Below are 24,064 nucleotides of genomic sequence, written 5' to 3' on the forward strand. Positions count from 1 at the left end.
GTTTGCCATTTTCCAGGTGTCAAAGCAAGCTAAAGAATTTTTGGAGTACACCTATGAAGAGCCATTAATAGATATTTTACATGAAAACCCAACTTTGTATGATCACATTGAGGTATTACAGACTGTGCATCGACTCAGAAGGCAGCTAAAATCCCTCCGAGCCTATCTCTTCAGTTGCCGAGCAGCTGTAGCAGAGGACTTGCGTCGCAGGTAAGAACTACAAGATTGTTTCAGTATACTGGTCCCCCTTCCAAAATACAGTCAAGTTATGAAAGCCGAACGAGCCCAAAAATCAGAATCAGAGTAGAAGCTCTCTTTCTTGGGAATTTCAAAGCCAAGGAGTCCATACAACATTCAGACAATAATGTGTGTGTGTTTTTTTTAATATGCATTTTCATTTGTTCACAGTTCAGAATTTATGCATGCATGTAGCATCTTTTACAACAATTTCATATCTATCCGCGGTAGCAGCCTTTTAATCATTGGATCAAGATACATTGTGGGAGTGATGATAAAATTATTAATGAGGACATATGCCTAGAACAGGCTAATGTGTTATGTGCAGGGATGATGTTGATTATTTTAAGAGTTTAATAGGTGACCCAAAGACTCGGATGCTGCACTGATCCTAACATTACACTAGGTGTATGAAGACTGAGATTTCCATCATTATGGTTAATTCAAGCTGCTTCTAGGCAAGTCAAAAATTATATATTCTTTACAACATTTTAATTTCTATTTTTTGGAATGGTGATATAACTGCTACTGAAATGTTTCAGAGAAAGTAGTAGTTGTGTGGCCTATTGCCGTGAGAGATGTTTAATTTTGTTCAAATAACACAATTCCAAATTATGTATATTTAGAGAATGGGCAAACTGTACATCAGTGCCCTGAATGGAGAACAAATGTTCTCCAGCAGAGTATTAATGTACAAGTAATGCCCGCTGATAAATGAGTCCGCTGCTTTAATGCAGCATATCAAGCTGACTTGGAGCTCGGACTGGAAAAAAAATCATCTTCTGCCATTATTTTATGCTCGCTAAGCAGCGGGTCTGCTGTTTAACAAACATAAAATGTAAACCAAAATAAAAAGAGACAGAGACTCTGTGTGTGTTTGTGTGTGTGTGTGTGTGTGTGTGTGTGTGTGTGTGTGTGTGTGTGTGTGTGTGTGTGTGTGTGTGTGTGTGTGTGTGTGTGTGTGTGAGAGAGAAAGCTAGAATGATCTTGTGTGAGTGAATGCATGTATGAAAGTAGTGGAGACTCTGTTTGTGAGAGGTTGAGAAAGTGTAAGGCCAATCTTGTGTGTGCGAATTTGTGTATAAAAGCAGCAGAGACAGACTGTGTCTGTGTATATGTATATGTGTGAAAGCAGACGAGACTGTGCATGTGTGTATGAGAAAGAGAATGGGCTCTCTCTAAAATTGTTGTGTTTTTACTTGCTGCTTATTTTTTTAAGCACTATATTTTTTTTCATATTTGTTTGATGTAAAATGCTTCCTCCAACACCATTAACATATACTACAGCAAGTTTGAAACATTAGGCGGAGGAACTATTTTACATTAAAAAGTATAAAAAAATATGATATAGTACTTAAAAAAGTAAATAAGCAAGTAAAACACAACAATTTTACAGAGAGCCCATTTTACAGAGAGCAATAATGCCCACCAGGGTGTGTGTTAATGTGTAATTAACACCTTTCCAGTGATGTAGAGGCCCTCCACCTGCTGAGCTGGGCGTCATAACACCCCTGGGCAGGCATTAATTACACATTAACACATACTCTGTCAGGCATTATTACTTGCTTAATTTTCCTTAAAGCAAACCTTGCTTCACCAGGACAGTTCTTGGCTGGAGTGCCTTCTGTACACAGTCTGCTTACCCTTCTTGTGTCCACATAAGACTTTGCAGGATGCTCTGGCTTCCTATCCCATCCCAAAGACATGTTGTAGGTGAACTGAGAATTGGCAGTCCTTCAGATTGTCTGTACGTGAGTGCATTGTGGGTAAGTGTATGCATGAATCCTGAAATGTACTGGTATCCCACTGAAGATTAGTTTTTCTGCTATGCATCCACTGATTGCCAGGAGAGGCCGCGTCTCCATATTACCCTATATTGGATACAGTAAGTGTGAGAGATTAAATTATAAAATGAGATATGGGTCATGTGTAGGTTCAATGGCTTTTACTTGCTGTTTTAGATGAGGAAATGTTGCCAGAAATATTTTTGCAATATCAAGCTGAGAAAAAGCATTTTTTTGGGATGTGGAGTGCATGATGGTAGTAAGTTGCATCTTTGCAGAGGAATAGTTTGGACCATTGTTTATTTATGATAAATTTATTAAAGAAATGGGAATATAAAATATGAAGACACCAGATGTACAGTAACAGGGAGGAATGATTTTGAGAATTTTCTTAATGTGGGGGATATGTTTTTGTTATTAGAGTTAAGAAAGTTCAAGAGTTACTACATAAGTTTAGATCAAAGGAAGACCTTTGGTAAGGTTAGGATAAAATGTGGTAGTGAGAGCAAAAGAATGTGGATGATTCAGTTAAACATTATTACTATAATATAGGATTACAAGTTTGTCTGTTGGTTAATAGTTATATATGCATATTATTTCAGTAGTTTCTTACAAAGTGTTGAGAATTTATAAATAACGGCATGAGTAACAAAGTGCAGGAGTGGAAAATCTGCACTTGATTGACTTTTATAGAGGATGTCATCTCTAATAAAAAAGAAATTGATTAAGACATATGAGGAAGATAACAGGGCAGTAATTAAGGATATGAGAGAAGTAAGAGGGGTAAATAAAAGAAACATTGTTTTGGAATTATAGGCCAGTTTATTAAAAATTTCTTGATAGAATTTGGAGCCTAGCAATCAAGGAAAATAAAATTGTGTGAGGATTATTAATGCAAATTTATCTGCAGAAATTTGAGATAAATGACATCAGATGGTATTTTTTCATTCATTCCTCAACTGTTGGATTCAGATACGACCCTTGGATCCGGCTCTGCTGCTTTTTACCTCTTGTGGAACACTGAAAGCTCTTGAGCTCCTCTCCTACCCATAATGCACTAGTCCCCTACCATACCTCAGATCTCATTTCCCGCTTTCACGTTTGGATGATGGTTGTTGTTAGCTCTCAAGTTTTGCTAGTATTTTCATAATACTAAAATTTACCTTTTATAACTTCCTGTATTCATATTTTTTCTTATTAGAATTTTCTTATCCTTTTAATTTTAACCTGTCTTGCCCTTGTTACACTTTGTAGTGTATTTTTACTTAATTACCATTGTTGGTAATTGTTCCCTTTCTTCTACCTTTCAGGTAGTTTTCATTTACTTACCACTGTTGGTATTCCTTTATTACTTATTTAAAGTTAAAAAAAAAAAAAAACCTTCTCTTTTCTTTTTCCTTTTTTTTTCTTCTTTTCCTTGGCTGCTATTTACATAGCAATGGCAGAAAAACCTTTGGGTTTTAAAAAATGTAAGGCCTGTGGCCATAAGATCCCTTTGCACATGAGTTGCATGTTTACTGCTTAAGCCCAGCCCATTTAAACTCTGCATATGATGTATGTAAGGGCTTTAATCCAAGGGCCCTTAGTGACCAGAAAAATAAATTAATATTAAGATGATTAATACCATTGCCATCCACTGATATGGCATATGGGGCTCAAACCTCCAAGAAAGGCGATAAAAAGGAAGCTAGGCATCCATCAGGCCCGTCAGGCTCTTCTGCTCCAAGCTTGGAGCCACCTTCTAAAATAACTAAATCATGTTCTCCGAAGACCAAAACCTCCAGTCTGATTTCTTTGGATCCAAAATCTAAGACATTTGAGCCGACCTCATTGAATCCAAACAAGCAGAAAGATAGCTCTCCTCAAACCCGGTCTCTTTACACTCTGGATCTGATAACTTCCCGTCTCCCATCTCCTTTCCTGGTGAGACGCCACCATTCCAGGTCCTTGTCCATTGCTTCCTCTTCTCAATCCTTCAGAAGTTTGGCCAAAGTGGATGTGGATAGATGATGAGGCAATTTCTCTCAACTCAAATTCAAATGGGAGTTCTCCCAGATTCTCCTCCTCAGGTCCAGGGACCTTCATAAGTACTACTAAACCTATTTTGTCTCCTTCTCTGATCTGACATTTGGTTTCAGAGCAGTTGAAACCAAGAATCCCAGATATCTCCATATCTGATCTGAAGTTTATTGCATCTTCTACTCCGGTACCATCTCTGAGTGGATCAGCTCTAAGTACCTCGGAGCCAGATGACTCTCAGAGCTGTAGCATCGGCACTGGATATGAGGTATTGGAGTCGACTCTGAGATTGTTGGAGCTGTCTCTACCCCTCATGACAGCTCAGCTCCAACTCCTTCTTCTAGCGGTTTGACTTTGGATCAGAAGGAGTCGGAAGTACGTCTTCTCTGAGCCATCGGTTTCTTTCTCCCTGAGGCACTCTGTTTTTAAGGTAGGGGAGAAAGTTTTCTCTGCTCTAAGAGAAAGGATACATCCACCCTCTTCGGCTCCCACTTCCCAGACACAGTTGTCTTTCTATAAAGAGCCTCAACTTCCTACTCCACAAGGACAGCCAGCTCAAAGTCTCCAGGATACCCATCAGGGTATATTGTTATCTTCTGGTACTTCTCCAGAACACTCCACCAAAGATGTCCGTAGGAAGAGAAAGTGCAAAAGGAGGGATTTTGACTCTTCTCAAGAGTCTGTCATGAAATATACTTATTTCAATGAGGAGAATGGTCCCCAAGATCACCACCTGATGACATCTCATTTGGAGATATGTTAGAGATCCTCAAGCAAAGAGGTGGTTTGTCAGCCGATAACCCTTCCCAAGAGGAATCCTTATTCCTGGAAGCCTTTGGGGCTGGCCTGTCTACCACCTGGGTGACTCCGCCCACCAATGAACTCATTGATTTGATCTCTCGATGGAAGTGGAAGGTACCTCACTCTTTTGAGTCAATCCCCCAGAGACCATACAGGATTCTGGCACCACATCAGAGAGGAATTTTTGGATCAAGGGAGTACCATTTGATGGCTTGGTCATAGCTGTAGCCACAGAAAAGGAATTTGTAGAACTAAAGTTCCTCTTTTCATCCCCCTAACAGGAATTCTAGGGTGCTGGATAGATTTGGGAAGCATATATACTTTTCATCAACCTGTGCAGTTTGGTCGCTGAACTATTTGGCACACACCACCAAACTTTAGATGGATTTGCTTAACTCATTCACACGCCTGTTGCTTAATTCTACAGCCTCTTATTTTCAGAATATCCATTTCTAATACCCTCTTTAACTGTAAGAGCTTGTAAATAAATGAAAGTTGTTCAGCAGACACTGAATCTTTCCAACAGTGTAAATGCTAGATAGTGTGCATCAAAGTCTTTATTAAATGAGTAAGTGAAGGATATTGGTGCACATGTTTTAATTTTTGGTTTTTGCAAAAGAACAATGTATTGGTCATCGCACCATGTAGACCCAAACACAATTTGCATGTAATTTGTTTGTATGGCTGTCAACTTTAAAATGATACCTTAACCACTCATAATTGATAAAGCATAATATCTCATCATCTCTACAGGCAGAAGCGACATATCAGTGTAGAAGTTGTGCATGTCAATGTCACAAAACCATCATTTGTGAAATCACCATGCCCCTTCAATTATTTAAAAAGTATTGGCCATCCTACAATTTTCATAATCCTACAAGACTAAAACTATGATATCTGTACATGTGTACAGTGCACACAGTTCTTTTACCATGTTGCATTGTCTTAAAAATAGGTATTTCTTGGCACACTATACTCCACTGCAAAGTTATTTAACAAAATATGAAAAAAATCATAATTACCTACTTTGATATCTGCACATATGTACAACATACAGGCACAGTTCTTTTACCATGTTGGAACTATCAATGCTGCCTTTAAAATGAGGCATTAATTAGCACATTCAGATGCTCCCTTGCAAAGTTATTTACCAAAATATGAACAAAATCATACTTTCCATAACCTAAGTCCGAAACAAACTTTGATAGCTGTACATGTGTACAACATACAAGCACAGTTCTTATACCATGTTGCAACTATCAATACTGTCTTCAAAGTGAGGTATTACTTAGCATGTTCAGATGCGCCCTTGCAAAGTTATTTACCAAAATATGAAAAAAAAAATCATAATTTCCATAACCTAAATCCAAATTAAACTTTCATATCTGTACATGTGTACAACGTACAGGCACAGTTCTTTTGCCATGTTGCAACTGTCAATATTGTCTTCAGAATGGTGTATTACTTAGCACATTCAGATGCTCCCTTGCAAAGTTATTTACCAAAGTATGAAAAAATCATAATTTTCATAACCTAAGTCCTAAACAAACTGTAATATTTGTACATGTGTACAGCTTACATACACAGTTATTTTACCATGTTGTAAGTACTAATACAGTCTTCAAAATGAGGTATTACTTTGTTAGAAAACATATCAGTGTGCTAAGTTATTTACCAAAAATGAAAGGAAGACACTGAGGGGGGGGTATGCATAACTCCACATAGACAGAAACCAAAATCTGGCATGTGTATTCTTCAATGTGATAATGACTTCTAGTAATGTGAATCATGAGCGGACAGATGGTCAGCTGGGCGACCCTAACAAAAGCCAAAAGAAGAAGAAGAATAATGTGAATAACAGGAGCACCACCTGAGAACCTGACACCTGGTAATGACTCAGTATTATACTCTGACTGCACATCTTGTAAATCAATAGGGTGATAATGGCTTCCATTTTGTTACTGCAATGTTCTACATGCTCATATAAAGGTGATAAGAGCTGCACATAACTTGTTGAGTAGACATCCATAGTCAGACACACTGCCGCCCCGCTCACCAGACTGAGTAAGGAGAAGGTCACAGTAAGCTGCCTGTCGGGCTTAGAATCCGCCACATAACGCAAGCACTCAGGTCTCTCAACAGCAGGTACAAATACGACTCAGTCATTGTCCACACTGGTGTAAACGACCTGAGACGTACCTCCTTGGACTACATGAAAAGAGACATTGAGGAGCTCTCTGATTATGTAGCCCAGGCAGGTATGACCCTGACCTTGAGCAGTATCCTACCTTCACCAAGAATGATGCCACAATACAGAGATAAGATGATCAGCTTTAACAATTGGCTTAAACTCTGGTGTCATTCAAAGGGGATCCAATGTCTGTCTGCCTGGGATGACATGCTGGACAAGCCACGCTGCTTCGCAAGGGACGGCTTGCACCTGTCACCCCTGGGATTGGGATATTGGCAAAGGCTCTTGCCACGCGCATAGTGCCTTTTTTAGGCAAGGCTCAAATTCTAAACCTACCACCCTAGAACACAAAAAAGGAAAAACACTAAGGGTAATGCTGCTCAATGCCAGAAGTCTAAATCTCAAAATGCACGACTCGAGGCCCTTCTCAGTATGGAGAACATCGATGTCTGTGCAGTGACAGAAACCTGGTTCAAGGCTCCTGAGAGCACCCCAGCACTATCAGGTTTTACCTCTTATCATGCGTTCCGGCCCCAAAATCCGGACAATACCAAGAAAGGAGGGGGGCGTATCCATATTCATCAAGGACACCCACACCTCAAGACTGGTGGCAACGCACGATGCATCGGAGACCATCCAGGTGCAATTAACCATAGGCAAGACTGCTCTGCAAATTGTAGCATGTTACAGGCCACCCTCACAAACTCAGGAACCTCACATGGCCTTCCTGAAAACACTAGATGGGATAAATGTATCACCAAACACCATCATACTAGGTGACTTCAATTACCCTAATATAGACTGGGAACACTACTCAAGCCCAAACACCCTAGCCCAAAAGTTCCTGGAATTCATAAACTCAAATGCCATGGAACAACTGGTCACCATCCCACAAGAGGAGAAAACATACTTGATCTCATCATCACGAACATGGGAGCACAATGTTCAACACCGAAGTATACCCCTCACTGGTGAGATCAGATCACAAACTAATCTCGCTGGAGGTCCTCATACCACCCCCAACTGAAATAAAACAGACCACAGTAAAGAACTTCTAAGCCGACTTCACACTTCTAAAGACTAGTGTGGTCTCCTTTAAGGCCCCCGAGCCGGGCGGAAAACAGTACTCAAGTCAGCTGAATCACTTACAAATGCCTTCTACCAGCACCTGCAGGACTGCATGGATAAGGCAATCCCAAGCAAAACAAAGACTCTTTGTACCAAAGGCAAGCGTCCAGTCTGGTGGACCCCAGCCATAAACAAACTCTACAACAAAAGGAGGAAGCTACTACAAGATAGAGCAAAATCCTTAAAAGGTAAGACACCCTTGATCACTATAAGTAAAAACTAAGAGCTCTCATAAAATCATCCAAAGCAAATTTTGAGAGAAAAATAGCTAAAGACTCAAAAGACAATCATAAGGCCTTCTTTAGCTATATTAGAAACCTGGGAGGAAACTCCCAGATATGCTCAGAACTAGTTCAAAATGATGTGAAGATTACTGATCCTACAGACATTGCCAACATACTGGCTGACAGGTTCAGTGCAAACTTCTCCCACTCTCCCCAAAAGGAGAGATATCTATACCAAGCGATTGCAGCCCCCAAACATCTCCAACGCCCAAGTGAGAACTGCTCTCTCCAAAGCAAAACACAGCATCCATGGGACCTGATGGTGTCCCCGGCTGTGTGCTCCACGAACTCAACGAGAATTAAAACCCACAGCTAGGACAGCTGTTTAATCATAGTCTTACCTCTGGATACGTGCCAGGAGTGGCGACTGCAACTGTGGTCCCACTTCACAAAGGCGGTGCCTCCACCGACCCTGGAAATTACCGCCCATTAACTTGGCAAGCCTTATCTGCAAAGCCATGGAGAGGATCATAATGGACCTCATAAATAAAGACATAGGGAATTTGCAGACTTTGGATCCATGCCAGTTTGGCTTTGTCAAAGGCAGATCATGCCTTCTAAACTTGGTTGACTTTTACGAAAGAGTCACCAAAGCCACTGATAAGGGAAAGGCAGCCCATACAGCCTACCTCAATATGGCGAAGGCCTTGATACAATACCCCACTCGGGTATCATTGAAAACTCATCAGCTTAAATGTTAACCCATACATCACAAGATGGGTTGCAAACTGGCTGAGTGACAGAACCCACAGGGTCAGAGTTGCTGGCGCCATGTCAGACTCAAAGCCTGGCACAAGTGGTGTACCACAGGGCTCAGTCCTGGGCCCACTCTTGTTTGGCATCTACTTTTCCGAAGTACAAGCAAACACAGGAGGGTTATGGCTGACAAAGTTTGCAGATGACTGCAAACTGGGCCATAGTAGAAAACACATCTGACACAGATATCCTTCAGAAGGGTCTCACAGAAATGGATAACTGGTGCCAGAGCCATGGCCTAAAGTTAAATGCCAAAAATGCATAGTCATACCCTTCGGGAAAAACAAGGTTACCCTAGCTACCAAATAGGTGGCAATCCACTGAGCACAGAAGAAGTTATCAGGGACCTGGGGACCCAGGTTGATAGTAGTCTGTCATTCGACACCCATGTAGCTAAAGTAGTTAGGAAGACCTTCTACATTGCCCACCTTATCATGAAGGATTCTCATCTAGATCAAGGGAGGTCATAGTCTCCCTATACTCATCACTCATCAGACCAATGATTGAGTACAATGCCCCATTCGGAATGTATCTGACCCGACACTTGCAGCAGCTGGAGAGGCCACAAAAGTTCCTCACCAAAAGGATAAAGGGTCTCAAACATCTGTCCTATGCTGCCCGACTGAAAGAACTCCAGCTCTATTCAGTCACTTACCGCTTGCTCAGAGGTGACCTTTGCCTAACATACAAGGCCATGTCAAACCCAGATTTGATGAATATGCTTCACCTCAAAAAATCTAGATCCGTCAGAGCCACAAGGGCGGGAGACTTAAACCTCGACACGGCTATTAATAGGACGTGCTGGAGGGATAGATTCATCACCCAAAGACTCCCTATGCTGTGGAATAAAATCCCGGTATATGTGAGGCAGTCGACACGGCTATTAATAGGACGTGCTGGAGGGATAGATTCATCACCCAAAGACTCCCTATGCTGTGGAATAAAATCCCGGTATATGTGAGGCAGAGCACCTCGCTGGCCTTGTTCAAGAGAAATCTTGACCAATGGATGGGAGATCGCAGATATACCCCAGGGATTACCTCAGTGTCACTGCTCGACAGAGGCACAGCAAAATAATGGGTATAGTTCCCCATACTAAAAGGGTGGCGTAAGCCACAAAACTATGGGCTAGGCTTGTAAATGCCCTCGGGCAGATAGCCTAGTATGAACCTATGAACCTATATACTTTTCATCAACCTGTGCAGTTTGGTCGCTGAACTATTTGTCACACACCACCAAACTTTAGATGGATTTGCTTAACTCATTCACACCGGAGCAGCTCAGAAAAAGCTGTTGCTTAATTCTACCATAGGAACAACAGTGCAGCCTGAGCTTATTTTCAGAATATCCATTTCTAATACCATACAGAAAACAAATGTGCATAACTCTTTAACTGTAAGAGCTTGACTAAAAATGTAAATGTGAAAGTTGTTCAGCAGACACTGACCTTTCCAACAGTGTAAATGCTGATAGTGTGCATCAAAGTCTTTATTAAATGTTTGGTAAGGAATGTTGATATTGTGCATATGTTTTACCTTTTTGCAAAAGCAAAGCACAATGTATTGGTCAATGCACCATGTAGACCCACACAATTTGCATGTAATTTGTTTGTATGGCTGTCAACTTTAAAATGATACCTTAACCATTACTGTGTGATGCTCCTTTGCAGAGAAATTCACAGAAATATGATTAATATAATATTTCTCATAATTGATAAAGCATAATATCTCATCATCTGTAACAGGCAGAGGCGACATATCAGTGTAGAAGTTGTGCATGTCAATGTCAGCTTCAAAATGATGCATCATTTGTGTCATCACCATGCTCCCTTGTAAAAATATGGGCATAATAATGAGAAGTATTGGAAATGTATAATTTTCATAATCCTACAAGACTAAAACTATGATATCTGTACATGTGTACAGTGCACAGACACAGTTCTTTTACCATGTTGTAAGGAGTAACATTGTCTTCCAAATGAGGTATTTCTTGGCACACTCCCATACTCCACTGCAAAGTTATTTACCAAAATATGAAAAAAAAATCATAATTTCCATAACCTAAGTCTGGAACAAACTTTGATATCTGCACATATGTACAACATACAGGCACAGTTCTTTTACCATGTTGGAACTATCAATGCTGTCTTTAAAATGAGGCATTAATTAGCACATTCAGATGCTCCCTTGCAAAATTATTTACCAAAATATGAACAAAATCATACTTTCCATAACCTAAGTCCGAAACAAACTTTGATATCTGTACATGTGTACAACCTACAGGCACAGTTCTTTTGCCATGTTGCAACTGTCAATACTGTCTTCAGAATGGTGTATTACTTAGCACATTCAGATGCTTCCTTGCAAAGTTATTTACCAAAGTATGAAAAAATCATAATTTCCATAACCTAAGTCCTAAACAAACTGTAATATTTGTACATGTGTACAGCATACATACACAGTTGTAAGTACTAATACAGTCTTCAAAATGAGGTATTACTTTGTTAGAAAACATGTCAATGTGCTAAGTTATTTACCAAAAATGAAAGAAAGACACTGGGGGGGGGGGTGTGCATAACTCCACATAGACAGAAACCAAAATCTGGCGTGTGTATTCTTCAGTCTGATAATGACTTCTAGTAATGTGAATCATGAGCGGACAGATGGTCAGCTGTGGCGACCCCTAACCGGGAAAAGCCAAAAGAAGAAGAAGAATAATGTGAATAACAGGGGCAGCTGCTGAGAGTTTTACCTGACAAGTGGTAATGACTCAGTATTATACTCTGACTGCACATCTTGTAAATCAATAGGGTGATAATGGCTTCCATTTTGTTACTGCAATGTTCTACATGCTCATATAAAGGTGATAAGAGCTGCACATAACTTGTTGAGTAGACATGTATTACGTTCCTGGTGCAGGTGTAATGTAAGACTGAGTCATTACCATCTGTTAGGAAAAGACCTGAGTAATTCAATAAAAATAGCATAACAGTTATATATATTACTGTGCCCTTTCTCTCACGTAAACTGTACACGCAAACACAACAAGTTAGAAATATTGCCGTACATACTGAGCTGATCAATGCCAGAACTAGTATAAAAGGAGTAATAACATTTATATCACTGTACCTTCCTGTCACCTAAACTGTACACACCAATGACAGAGTCAAAAGTATTGCCCAACAGTTTGGTTGATCCATGTCAGAATTACTTTGCTCAAGGTGAATGCTACCATAGGTTCATAGGTAGTTACTAGGCTATTGGCCAAAGGGCCTAAGTAAGCCTAGCCAACAAGGTTTCCTGGCTTACGTCACCCAAGAAAGTTAATTTCCATGATAAATGCTTACACTCCCTAAGACAGCAGCTATTTGTTTCAGTGAGAGCATCCCTCTTTTTAGTTTTGATTTTTTTCCCTTCGTTCACCTCTATATTTATCATTGAATACAATTGCTTCTTATACAACTATCATACATTCTACATTCAGTAAACAAAGAAACAAAGGTAAACACAAATAGTCCTAATATATAGGCTAGAAGAATGGTAAACGTACTTTACTTGCAAATCATTATTAAGTACATTTCTGATATGTGTATTTAAAATAAGTCATACTGTTACACACAGGAAATCACAGCACTTATTTCTTTTTATTATTATTTTATATTAATAAAAATTAAGTCCAACAGGTTCAAATGGCTCACTTCATGAGCAACATAGAGTTGTTGTTTTTCTTTTGGCTTTAGGGGTCGCCACAGCAGAACTCTGGTCCACTAATGTTTGGCAGTCGGTGTTTATGGTGCCGAGGTGCCAGCCTGATGCCAAACCTTCAACGAAGGCATGCCCATTCACGCATGTCTTTCGAACGCCACTCAACCACGGGGAGGACATGCAGACACCACACAGAAGGCACTCCAGCCGAGAATCGAACGGGAGAATCTCTTGCTATGAGGCGACAACGCTACCACTGCGCCACCATAGTACTGTCTGGTTAAATAAATTATTTCCTTTGTGAAACTCGATATGCAGGTGGAGAACGTGGGAAACAGTGGGAAAGACAGCTGCCAAAAAGCAGTTTAGCTAAACAACAAAGTAGACTCTGGTACAATGACAACTATTTTCTTAGTATTTTGTTGTTATAACTTCAAAATTCCTCCTACTGTGTCTCTCAGTTGTGGAAATCACAGTGTACATAGTTCTACAGACTGTGTGCAAACAGGTCGGTCACTCAGTATACCTGCAAACTATGAAGAACGTTCAGATGCCTGCAGACAGCAGTTGACAAACAGGAAGGAAGATATGATTGGCTAAGAGAATTCCAGCATAGGTTCTCTAGGTCAGGAGAGTATGCAGCATTTGAAAACTCCAGTATCACTTGAAAACATTTACAACGTTAATATCTTCTAACTTTATATATATAATGCTTTACTGCATACTTACTGTTACAAAATCACAGACAATGCTCACTATTGACATTTCATCTAATCAATTAATATTGCAAATTAGCTTTGGCTGACTAGCTCACAATTTTATGATACTGCCTTCTTAACTTATTTTCAAAACGCATGACTTTACACAATGTACCACCAAGAAAAAGTATTTGGGCAGAGTGCAACTTACTATCTGACTTGGAAGTAAACAAAGTAACTGTGGAAAACAGTTTCAGTTGTGCTGAACCCTCGTTCTAGATGCAATACAGCAATCTAAGAAGCAAGAAACAAAGCTACTCTGATTTGATACGTCAATGTTTTACAGTTACACAGATTCATAGCAAAACAGTGTTCTCACATTACAGCTTACATTAAACAGTTAATTCACAAATTCGCTGAGAGCGACGGGTAAACACTTTGTTTGTATTCCACAAGTTACTATTTCTGTGCAAGATGTGTCACTTGGTTCAGCTACGTTTTTTTTCTATGAACTCCAATTAGAAGCAGTTTGAATGCTGCTATGCAAGCATTCCTCATTTACAGACATCCATAACAGTTTATTCCCTGCAAAGAATAAAAAGGCACAGGAAAATAAAAGTCACAATAACTTACCAATAAACTTTCGACCTTGAGCACAGACCTTGGATCCTTGATCATGGCTTCCAGTTTCCTTTGCCGATTTTCTTTAAAAAATCCTATGTAAGCTATACTTAACTCCACTGTGAAAATAAAGTTGAGAAGGTAGTTAAAGTTCAGATACCTTTTCAATTTAATTTTCATCAGTGGAGTTAAGCTGTGCTTGTAAACATAGTCACGGTGCCAGATGACACTCGGGTGTAATGCACAAGAATAGCTTTTGCCTCAGGGAGCGCTCGGATGTAACCATAGATGCATCCTGTGATGGTACTCTGGGTTAATGAGTTAAAGAACTCATCAAATCCTTCTCCGAGACCATTACTTCTGAGCCAGAGAGCCCTGTTGCCTCACAGTTGGCTACCTTACAGAACATGTGAAATTTGTCCATGAAGTTCATTTCACATGCAGCTGAAGGTACCTCAGGGGTGGCGGGTGCAGGTGTTTCCATTAGGAGGTATGCCTGGATGCATCTGTGTGATTTTACGGAGCCCTTCAAGTCTTCCTTCGTCAGTGCTCCCTTCTGACAGAAGTTTTTTATTGGCTCCAATGTTAAAGACACAAAATCCAGGTCTGAACAGGATAGTAAGACCCCATCTGCAGTGGGTGTACTTTTCTCGACTCCTCAATGAACTTTTTCTAGGAAACAACAAGATGGTCAAAAAATGTGGTTAAAGTCCCAGGGTCCTTTCCATGATCCATGTGGAGATAGAGTTCCCCATCTGCCCCTGGGGGAACTAACAGAAGACGAAGGGCCCAGAGATACTCTCTCTGACAGATCCTACCAGCACTCCTGAAAGGAGGTCTGATTGTCCACCTCTGGAGGTAGTTAAGAGAGCCTGGCTAGAAATTACAAAAAATACATGGATGCAGAGGATTATTTCCAGAGATTATACAATACCCTTTTCCTTTTCACCCCCCCCCCCTTAACAGTGGCAAAATTCCCAGTGTTCCACCCAGTCAGAGGAAAGTAGCAGCACTAGGAATAAAGAAGCTGCTAGAAAAAGTCATCCAAGAGATCCCACCAGACCAGAAAGAGTGTGAAACTTACTCAAGATTCTTTTTGGTGCCGGAGAAAATGGGACTGGAGACCAGTTTTAGATCTCAGCAATCTGAACAAATCAGTTCAGTACACAAAATTCTGGATGGTCATGGTTCAGTCCACTCTGCCTTTTCTGCACAAGGATGACTGGATGAGCTCAGCAGATCTTCAGGGTCTGTATCATATGAGCGAATCACACAAATCGCGAAAGCTCATAATATCGAACGTATCAAAGTGCTTTTTCTGAGATCGCGGTACAATGAAGAATGGGATATTTGCCCTTTCCTCACTGTAGTGCGATGTCGGAGTTGGAATATATATTCATCGAGGGGTGTGGGGGCACAGCCCCCCACAATACGAAGGTTGAGGTCCAATACATTCGATATTATGAGCGTTCCCAATTTGTGCGAATCGCTCATATGATATAGACCCGATCTTCAGGATGCATACTTTCATGTAAGAAATGAACAGATGATCCAGAAGATATCTACGCTTCTGGCTGGGAGTTCAGAACTCTGCCATTTGGTCTCACCACAGGCCCCAGAGTGTTTGCCAAGTGCATGACAGTAGTAGCAGTTCACTTAAGACTGCAAGGATTCCACATGTTGCCTTATTTGGATGACTGGCTCATAACCACTCCGACCAGGCATCATCTGACCAAAGCATGAGATTATGTACTCCATTTATGCTCCCACCTGGGAATTACTGTCAGTCACAGCAAATCTCAGCTAGAACCAGCTCAAATGTTAAAGTTTATTGGGGCTTTGTTCGACACAGTATCTTTGACCACTTCCCTTTCCTTACCAAGGGTATAACCTATACGATTCCAGGTCAGAAAGATGATCCAAAATGTCTGTCTCTCAGCCCAATTGATTCTTCCATCTTTGGGGTCGATGTCTGCTGTGATAGTTTTGGTTCCATTAGCAAGATACCACATGAGAATTCTTCATTGGACCCTAGCTACTCAGTGGTCCATTCTAAATCAGCCCCTTATCCACCCAAATCAAGATCAGTCAGGTTTGCAAAAAATTACCTCCTTTGGTGGATTAACTCTAATCAGATATTGCAAGGTCGCCCCTACACTTTTCCTCAGCCCAAGGCTATAGTTACCACAGATGCTTCTCAGATTGGGTGGGGGGAGGCACTTCTTGGGAAAGGCAGTCCAAGGCACTTGATCCCTCAAAGAGAGCACTACTCATGTAATCGTCCTAGAAATGAGAGCAGTCCCCCTAGCATTGCATGCCTTTCAAGACACTCTCCCCTCTGTGACCATTGTGATTCAGATGGATATGTCAGCAAACAAGGAGGAACAAAATCTTACCCCCTGTGTGGAGAAGCTTTGACATTGTGGCAAGGGGTGATCTCAACCAGTTGATTTCTGACAGCAGTACACATTCCAGGGAAATCCAGCGTGTTAGCAGATAAATTAAGCACATCCATTGTAATGCTTCATGAGTGGCCACTGAACATGAAAGTGGCAAGAAAGTTTTTCCCTTGATGGGGCCAACCTTGCTGCAGTCTCTCTGCATCTCCCCTCAACAAGTGGAGCAGGTTCTTTGCCCTGGTCACCCCACCGGGGTAATCACTGCAAGACACTTTTCTCCACGATTGGCTCCCAGTCTCCTCTGAACTTTTTCTTGTGTACCTCTAATCCCCAAATTCTTTCAGACAGTATCTTGATTGAAGAACACAGTTTAGTTTCATAGTTTCATAGTATAGTACTAGGCTATCTGCCCTGGGGCATTTGTAAGCCTAGCCATAGTGATGTGGCTTTTGCCACCCCATGAAATGGTACAAAACTTGTACAGAATAAATTTAGAATACTGTGCCTCTGTCTAGTAGTGACACAATGAAGGTTCCCTTATATAATAGAATTAGTTTACTGTGCCCCTGTCTAGCAGTGACACAGATGTGACCCCTGGGGTAAACTTACGATCTCCCATCCACTCATCAAAATTTCTCTTGAAAAGGGTCAGTGAGGGGCTCTGCCTAATACGAACTGGTATCCTGTTCCAAAGCATGAGAAGCCTCTGGGTTATGAATCTATCCCTCCAGCATGTCCTATTCATACTTGTGCCGAGGTTTAAGTCTTTCGCTCTCGTGGTCCTGATGGATTTGGATTTTTTGAGGTGGAGCATGTCCATCAGATCCTGATTGGACATGGCCTTGTACGTCAGGCAGAGATCACCTCTGAGCAGGCGGTATGCTACTGAATAGAGCTGAAGTTTCTTTAGTCTGGCAAAATAAGACATATGTTGGAGACCCTTGATCCTCTTGGTGAGGTACTTTTGTGGTCTCTCCAGCTGTTGCAAATGCCGGGTGAGGTACATACCAAATGGGGCATTGTACTCAATCATGGGTCTGATGAGGGAGGAATATAGGGGTACAATGACATCCTTGGATATGGATGTGAATCCCTTCATGATGAGGTGTGCAAGGTAGAATGTTTTTCTAACCACTTTGGCAACGTGGGTGTCAAATGAGAGGTTGCTGTCGACTTGGGTCCCTAGGTCTCTGATTACTTTTTCCGTACTCAGTGGGTTGCTGTCTATGTGATAATTTGTGGGTACTTTGTTTTTCCCAAAGGGAATGACTGTACATTTTTTGGCATTTAGTTTAAGGCCGTGACTCCGGCACCAGTTGTCCGTTTCTGTGAGGCCTTTTGTAGGATGTGTGTCTGCTGGTGTATCGACTATGGAACCTAGTTTGCAGTCATCTGCGAACTTTGTCAGCCACAGCCCTCCCATGTTTGCTTTAACATCTGAGAAATAAATGCCGAACAAGAGGGGTCCCAGGACAGATCCCTGTGGGACACCACTTGTGACTGGCTTTGAGTCTGACATTGCTCCAGTGATTTTAACTTTATGGGTTCTGTCCTTAACCAGTTTGCAACCCATCTAGTGACATAAGGGTTTACTTTTAAGCTGTTGAGCTCATCTATGATGCCTGAGTGGGGTATTGTGTCGAAGGCCTTAGCCAAGTCCAGGTATGCTGTATGGACTGCTTTGCCCTCATCAATGGCTCTAGTGACTGTTTCGAAAAAGTCAACCAGGTTTAAAAGGCAGGATCTGCCCTTTACAAAGCCGAACTGGGTGGGGTCAAGTGTCTGTAGGTCCCCTATGTCTCTGTTTATGAGTTCCATAATGATTCTTTCCATAGCTTTGCAGACCAGGCTGGTTAAGCTTATGGGGCGCTAGTTTCCAGGGTCTGTAGAGGTACCCCCCTTGTGGAGTGGGACCACTGTTGCTGTACGCCAGTGTTCAGGTACATATCCCAAAGTAAGGCTAAGGTTAAATAGCATTTTAAGTGTGGGTTTAGCTCCTCTTGAGTTCACGTAACACACAACCCGGGATACCGTCAGGTCCCATTGATGCTGTGTTTTTTGCTTTGTTTAGGGCGGTTCTCACTTGGACATCTGAGATGACAGGGAGATTACATTCAGCTGGGATAAGTATTTCTTCTTTTGGGGGTGAAGGAGGGGAGAAATTTGCACTGAACCTGTCAGCCAGAATGTTGGCAATATCTGGGGTTCAGTGTATTTTATGTTGTTGTGAACCAACTCTGAGCATATCTGAGGGTTTCCACCCAGGTTTCTAACATAGCTGAAGAAGGCTTTGTGGTTATCTTTAGTGTCCTTAGCAATTTTTCTCTCAAAGTTGGCCTTGGATGTTTTTATGAGAGAACGTAGTTTTCTGCTAATGTTGATCAGAGATGTCTTCCCTTCATGGGATTTTGCTCTGACGTGCAGTAGCTTCCTTCTTTTGTTATACAATTTGTTTATGGCTGAGGTCCACCAGACAGGACGCTTACCTCAGTGTTCCTTTTTGGCATTGTCAAATTTAGTTGCCCTTTCTTTGGCTTCATCTGTTTCATCCCCCATGGATTCTGGATCCAATTCCTGCCCTCCTGTATCATCCAACAAACATGATACACCCAGACGTCTTAGACCTGAAATTAACCACAGGGTTTCTCTATTTCCATTCATAGCAAGAAACTCCAGGCTCTCCTTCCCTGTTCACTACATTTTTTTATCCTCCCACAAAGCTTCTACTAGAAAAAAATTACAGGTGCATGTTTGTCCAGGATGGATAAAAACGCAGAGTTTAGATATTTTATAGCTTCATCAAGTGGTAGAGTTTTTAAGGGGTTCCAGTTACAGGCACTGAGTTCATTTTGGAATGATTCTTGGTTGAAGTGTTTATTGGAACGTGCAGTCCTAAAAGTAGAGGGTTTAGGCAGATCTTGTTTTTGTTTAATAATGTAAGTTAAAGCATGATCACTTAAATCATCTGGGAGAGTGCCTACCTTATAGGCATATTCATGTCTGTTTATAAGTATCCAGTCTAAGGTACTCTCTTTATTGTTTGGTTTGTTGATTCTGGTTGTGGAGGTGATTGTTTGAGTGAAGCCGTGGAGGTTAATGTGAGAGGTGGGGTTGTCTGCATTAACACTTTTCCAGTCAGTATTAAAATCACCTAGTATTACTGTTTCTTGGGGGTAAGCTGAGGATATCCAGTTTAGTATTCCTTCGATAATGCTGATGTTATTGCCAGGTGGTAGGTAGATAAGGATAATATATAAAGCTTTATTTAGGTTCATTTGGAGTTTGGTGGCCAGGATTTCAGCATTGCTATCATGAGGTGGGTTACATGGTAATGTGGAGATATGGAATCCATCTTTGAATAGTACTGCTACACACCCTCCCTTTTGTCTTATTCGGTCATGTCTAACTATATTATATCCTGGGGGGTAACTTCGTTGCCTTGGTTTTAACCAAGTTTCTGTCAGGCAAAGGATATCAAAGGAGTGAGTTTCTAAAAGGGCATGGAGATGGGCTACTTTATTGTTAAGACTGCGGATATTCAGATGTCCTATTAAGAGTGAGTAGGGGAGTTTAGGTTGGGTAGTTAGGGAAGCAGGATTGGCTGGGCCAGGGTTAGGGTGGATGTCCCCATCTAGTAAGGAGACATTGAGGGGTTTTATTTGTAAGTTATATTTTAGAAAAAATAGATATTTATCTTTTTTTATTGTAAGATTGTTATATTTAAAGTGGGAGAGTAGGTGGTATTTGGGTAATAGATAGGTAGGAGTGGAAGTGATATAGGTCAGATTGCAAGTGAGTATAGAGGTGTATATAGCTGTTTGTTTTTGAGAGTGATTAAAAAAGTAATGGTGCTGTTTTTCGAAGGAAGTGAGGAGGTAGGTAGAGGTGAGGATAGTAGTAAATATAGCTAGGAATATTGGCTACATTGGAGTTGAAGTTATATTTACTGAGGTTGGTTATAAGAAGAGTTAGACAGCAGGTTAAGGTTTTATAAAAGAATGGATAAGGTGGGTGTAGATAGGGGAAATAGTTCTGTTAGTTATTAGAAGAGGGGTATGGTAAAGGTATCGAAGGAGTGGTGTGTTATAGTATAAGTGATGAGTAAGGTAGTTGGTATAATTAGGGGGGTAAGTGTGATTGGATGATAGAGGAAGAGGGAGTGGCTTAGGAGGTTTAAGTTTAGGAGCAGTGGGGGTGGGTGGGATTTGGGGGTAGAGTAGGGAGCTGGAGCCAGGGCTTAACGGAGCAGGTAGACACAAGGAAGCTGACAGCAGGGGAGAGAGAGGAAACAATCAGTCAGGAGAAAGGTAAGAACAGGGGGAGCTGGGTGGGAAGGTTTAAGCAATATTATGTTAGAGTGAAAGGGAAGCAGGCAGGTGTCTAGAACTGGCTGGAGGGTATGACTGATAGTGAGTGTAGGCAGAAGGGGTACTAGGTTTAAGTTTTTGGATGATTTTACAGATGAAAGTAGTAGAGATGGGTTGCAGTTTAAAAGTTGGTAGAGAAGATGATCCCACCTGGTTTCAGTATAATTAGGCTTAACAAGAAAAATAAGCGGGCAGGTGAAAGCCATCCTCAGCGAGAATTGTGTAACTGTAACCGCGTATGCACAGGAGATGCACAGTTTAGTAATGCAGAACTGCTTACATCACATCTCAAAATCAATAATAGGAATATGCTTTGTTTAGCAGTCATATATATCCCATCAGGTAAAAACATTACCACTGTGGAAGATATCCTGTACTAGATATTCCACCATGTTAAACATGAAACAACAATACAGGGAGACCTAAATATAGACTGGAAGATTATTAATAGCAACACCCCATCTGATTCCATAAACGAGTACAGCTTTACACAGTTAATTACAACAGCTACTACATTTCTCAAAAGTACTGGGAGGCAGTCAACCCTAGACTAGATTCTTATTAATAGATCCAACAAAATTAGGGTGGCTGGTAGCCTTCCTGATAGCCTAAGTGACCATCAACCTACTTATGCTGTCAGAAGTTACAATTTCAAAGATAAACATATCATTTTATTATCATTTTATTAACTTATGTTGCTCTAAGCAGCTAAAATAATATTGTAACTAGTCACATTTTCTTCTGCTAATTGTTAAAAACCTCATTTGTAACAACTCACATACTTGTCTGCCAATTGGTAATACTCTGTATAATTGAATTGCCTGAGAAGCTTTTTTTTCTCTCTCCAGGTCTCTGCTTATAAGATCCTATAGCTGATTGTTACTACTATGTTACCAAAATTTAATAAATTGTTTTGTAGTCCAGAGGAGCTTTTCTCCCCGGGTCTCTGCTGAAAATGAGCCAAAAGCTCAGCCAGACTAACCCGGTTAACAAATGTAAAATAAATAAATTTACAACCAAGTTTGCAGCTCAAAAAACTTTGACAAACACACTTTCATCAAATCCTTAAGAGAATATAACTGGAAAATACTAAATTGATGCCCTTAGACTCTGCTGTCTCACACTTCAATGAGATATTCCTAAAAATTCTCAATAATCTTGCCCCAGTATGTACTAAAAGGGTCAAATCCACTCCTGCGTGATGGCTAACAAAAAGAAACTTACAGCATGATAAAACCTGAAAAGAGTGGCTCAGAAATAGAACACAAAATACATTTCAACTTTTCAGGCAACTAAGAAATAGGACAATATACCAAATAAAACATGACAAGCAAATATATTGTAACATCCTCCAAAATAAACATCAAAACAACCCAAAACTCTTCTGGACATCCATAAGCTTTTAAATCTAGGCCAAATTACCACTCCCACCCCTACATCCAGGAATAATATTGATTCAATTCTCACACACTTTAACAAATATTATATACAGATTATGTATTCCCTCATAAACAGTAATTCATCAACTACCCTCTCAGTACCAGCAGCCTTTGCTAAATATACTCATCTGTTTGACTTTAGCCCTGTACCTCTCTCCACCATTAAAAAAAAAACTCCTACATAAGCTAAAACCAACTGCCTTATCTGCTGACCAGCTCTCCTCAGCAGAAATGGCTGCAGATGCAATTGCTTTTCCAGTCTCTTTATTGACAAATAGATCAATATCCAAAAAATGCATTCCTTCCATCTCAGAAAAAATCCATTATTGTACCTTTACACAAAGGTGGCTTATCTACAGAGCTAAATAAGTAAAGGCCTATTGCAGTCCTCACCCGCCTATCAAAAATACTTAAAAATATATTCATACTCAACTTCTGAATCTCCTAAATTTAAATAATCTGCTCTTGGAAACACAGCATGGTTTCAGACCCCACCACAGCACAATCACCACCCTCCTTCACTTCACCATTACTACAAACCAGCATAGGAACAATGATAACCTAGTGTCAACTCTGTTCCTAGACTTATCCAAAAGTCTCATCTCTGTATCACACCAGCATTTACTCACTGAACTCTCTTCTATAGGCCTCTCTCAGTCCTCCCTTAATGGTTCCTTAGTTCTCTCTCTCTCTCTGTAAGGCAAAAAGCAGTCAATGGGCAGCAGTACCTCTGTTTTTCTATTCCTGTTACTAAAAGTGTCCCTCAGTACTCTATACTAGGACCCCTTCTTTTTAATAATTTTATAAACAAGCTTCGCACTGCCATATGCAAGCAAATATAGTACAGTAAATGATCCGACTTTTAAGATGTACAGCCCCACAATATCCAGACTACAAAAAAATCAGATACATTTCTTTCTCTTCAATCAAAACTTGACTGAAAACTTCCAAAGTTGTTCCTTAATCCCAGTAAACCAAAAACTGATGCTGTTTTCCCCAAAACATTATGTCCGTTAGAAACGTCTTTCTTTGTTACATCTGCAAGTAATACTAAAACTGAGGTAGTTCTTCAAACAATTTAAAAAGACCCACCAGAAGTGTGGCTGTATTAAGAAGGCAAAAGAGTACATTACAGACTGAGCAAGAAAAACCCTAGCTTCATCCTATGTGATTCCAACCCTCTTATATACCTCACTTGTCCTTACAAACCTAAGCACTACACTAAAATCTAAACGAGTGCTATGTTACAGTAAAGTAGTTAAATTTACTACCAACACTACACATCAAATTCACCATTGCTAAGCCTTAAAGCAGCTAAACTGGCTAGAGTTTAACAACTACATAACATACTCTCAGCTCATTATGGTAAGCAAACTGATATGTTTTCGGACATGCTATTGGCCTACACCCCCACAAGGGACCTCCTTTCGGGTGATAAATTTCTACCAAACACTACTAAAGCAAATAATACATCTGGGGACTCGCTATAGTCCTGTTACATTTCCAGACTCTGGCACACCATCCCTACCCAAGTAAAAATGACTAACAAACTCCCAAGCTATAAAACCCAGCTCAAACAATACCTTACCCAGTCTTGGTCATGCTCGTGTTCACCAGGCTGAGACCTCTAGTGAAC

At 40.6% G+C, this 24,064-nt stretch overlaps 1 protein-coding gene across 3 annotated transcripts in view; it reads left to right on the forward strand.

Annotated features, from left to right (window-relative positions):
• The window catches only part of PLEKHM3 (pleckstrin homology domain containing M3), a 1,264,948-nt gene that overhangs the window by 553,894 nt on the left and 686,990 nt on the right, over nt 1-24,064 (forward strand). For all 3 annotated transcript variants that reach the window (XM_044060533.1, XM_044060535.1, XM_044060536.1), the window contains exon 5: nt 17-210. In XM_044060533.1, coding sequence (XP_043916468.1) covers nt 17-210 — 194 coding nt within the window. The remainder of the gene's footprint in view (nt 1-16; nt 211-24,064) is intronic.

This window comes from Protopterus annectens, chromosome 2.part0 (genome assembly GCF_019279795.1).
Source record: "Protopterus annectens isolate FY-2018-M chromosome 2.part0, PAN1.0, whole genome shotgun sequence".
Lineage (NCBI taxonomy): Eukaryota > Metazoa > Chordata > Ceratodontiformes > Protopteridae > Protopterus > Protopterus annectens.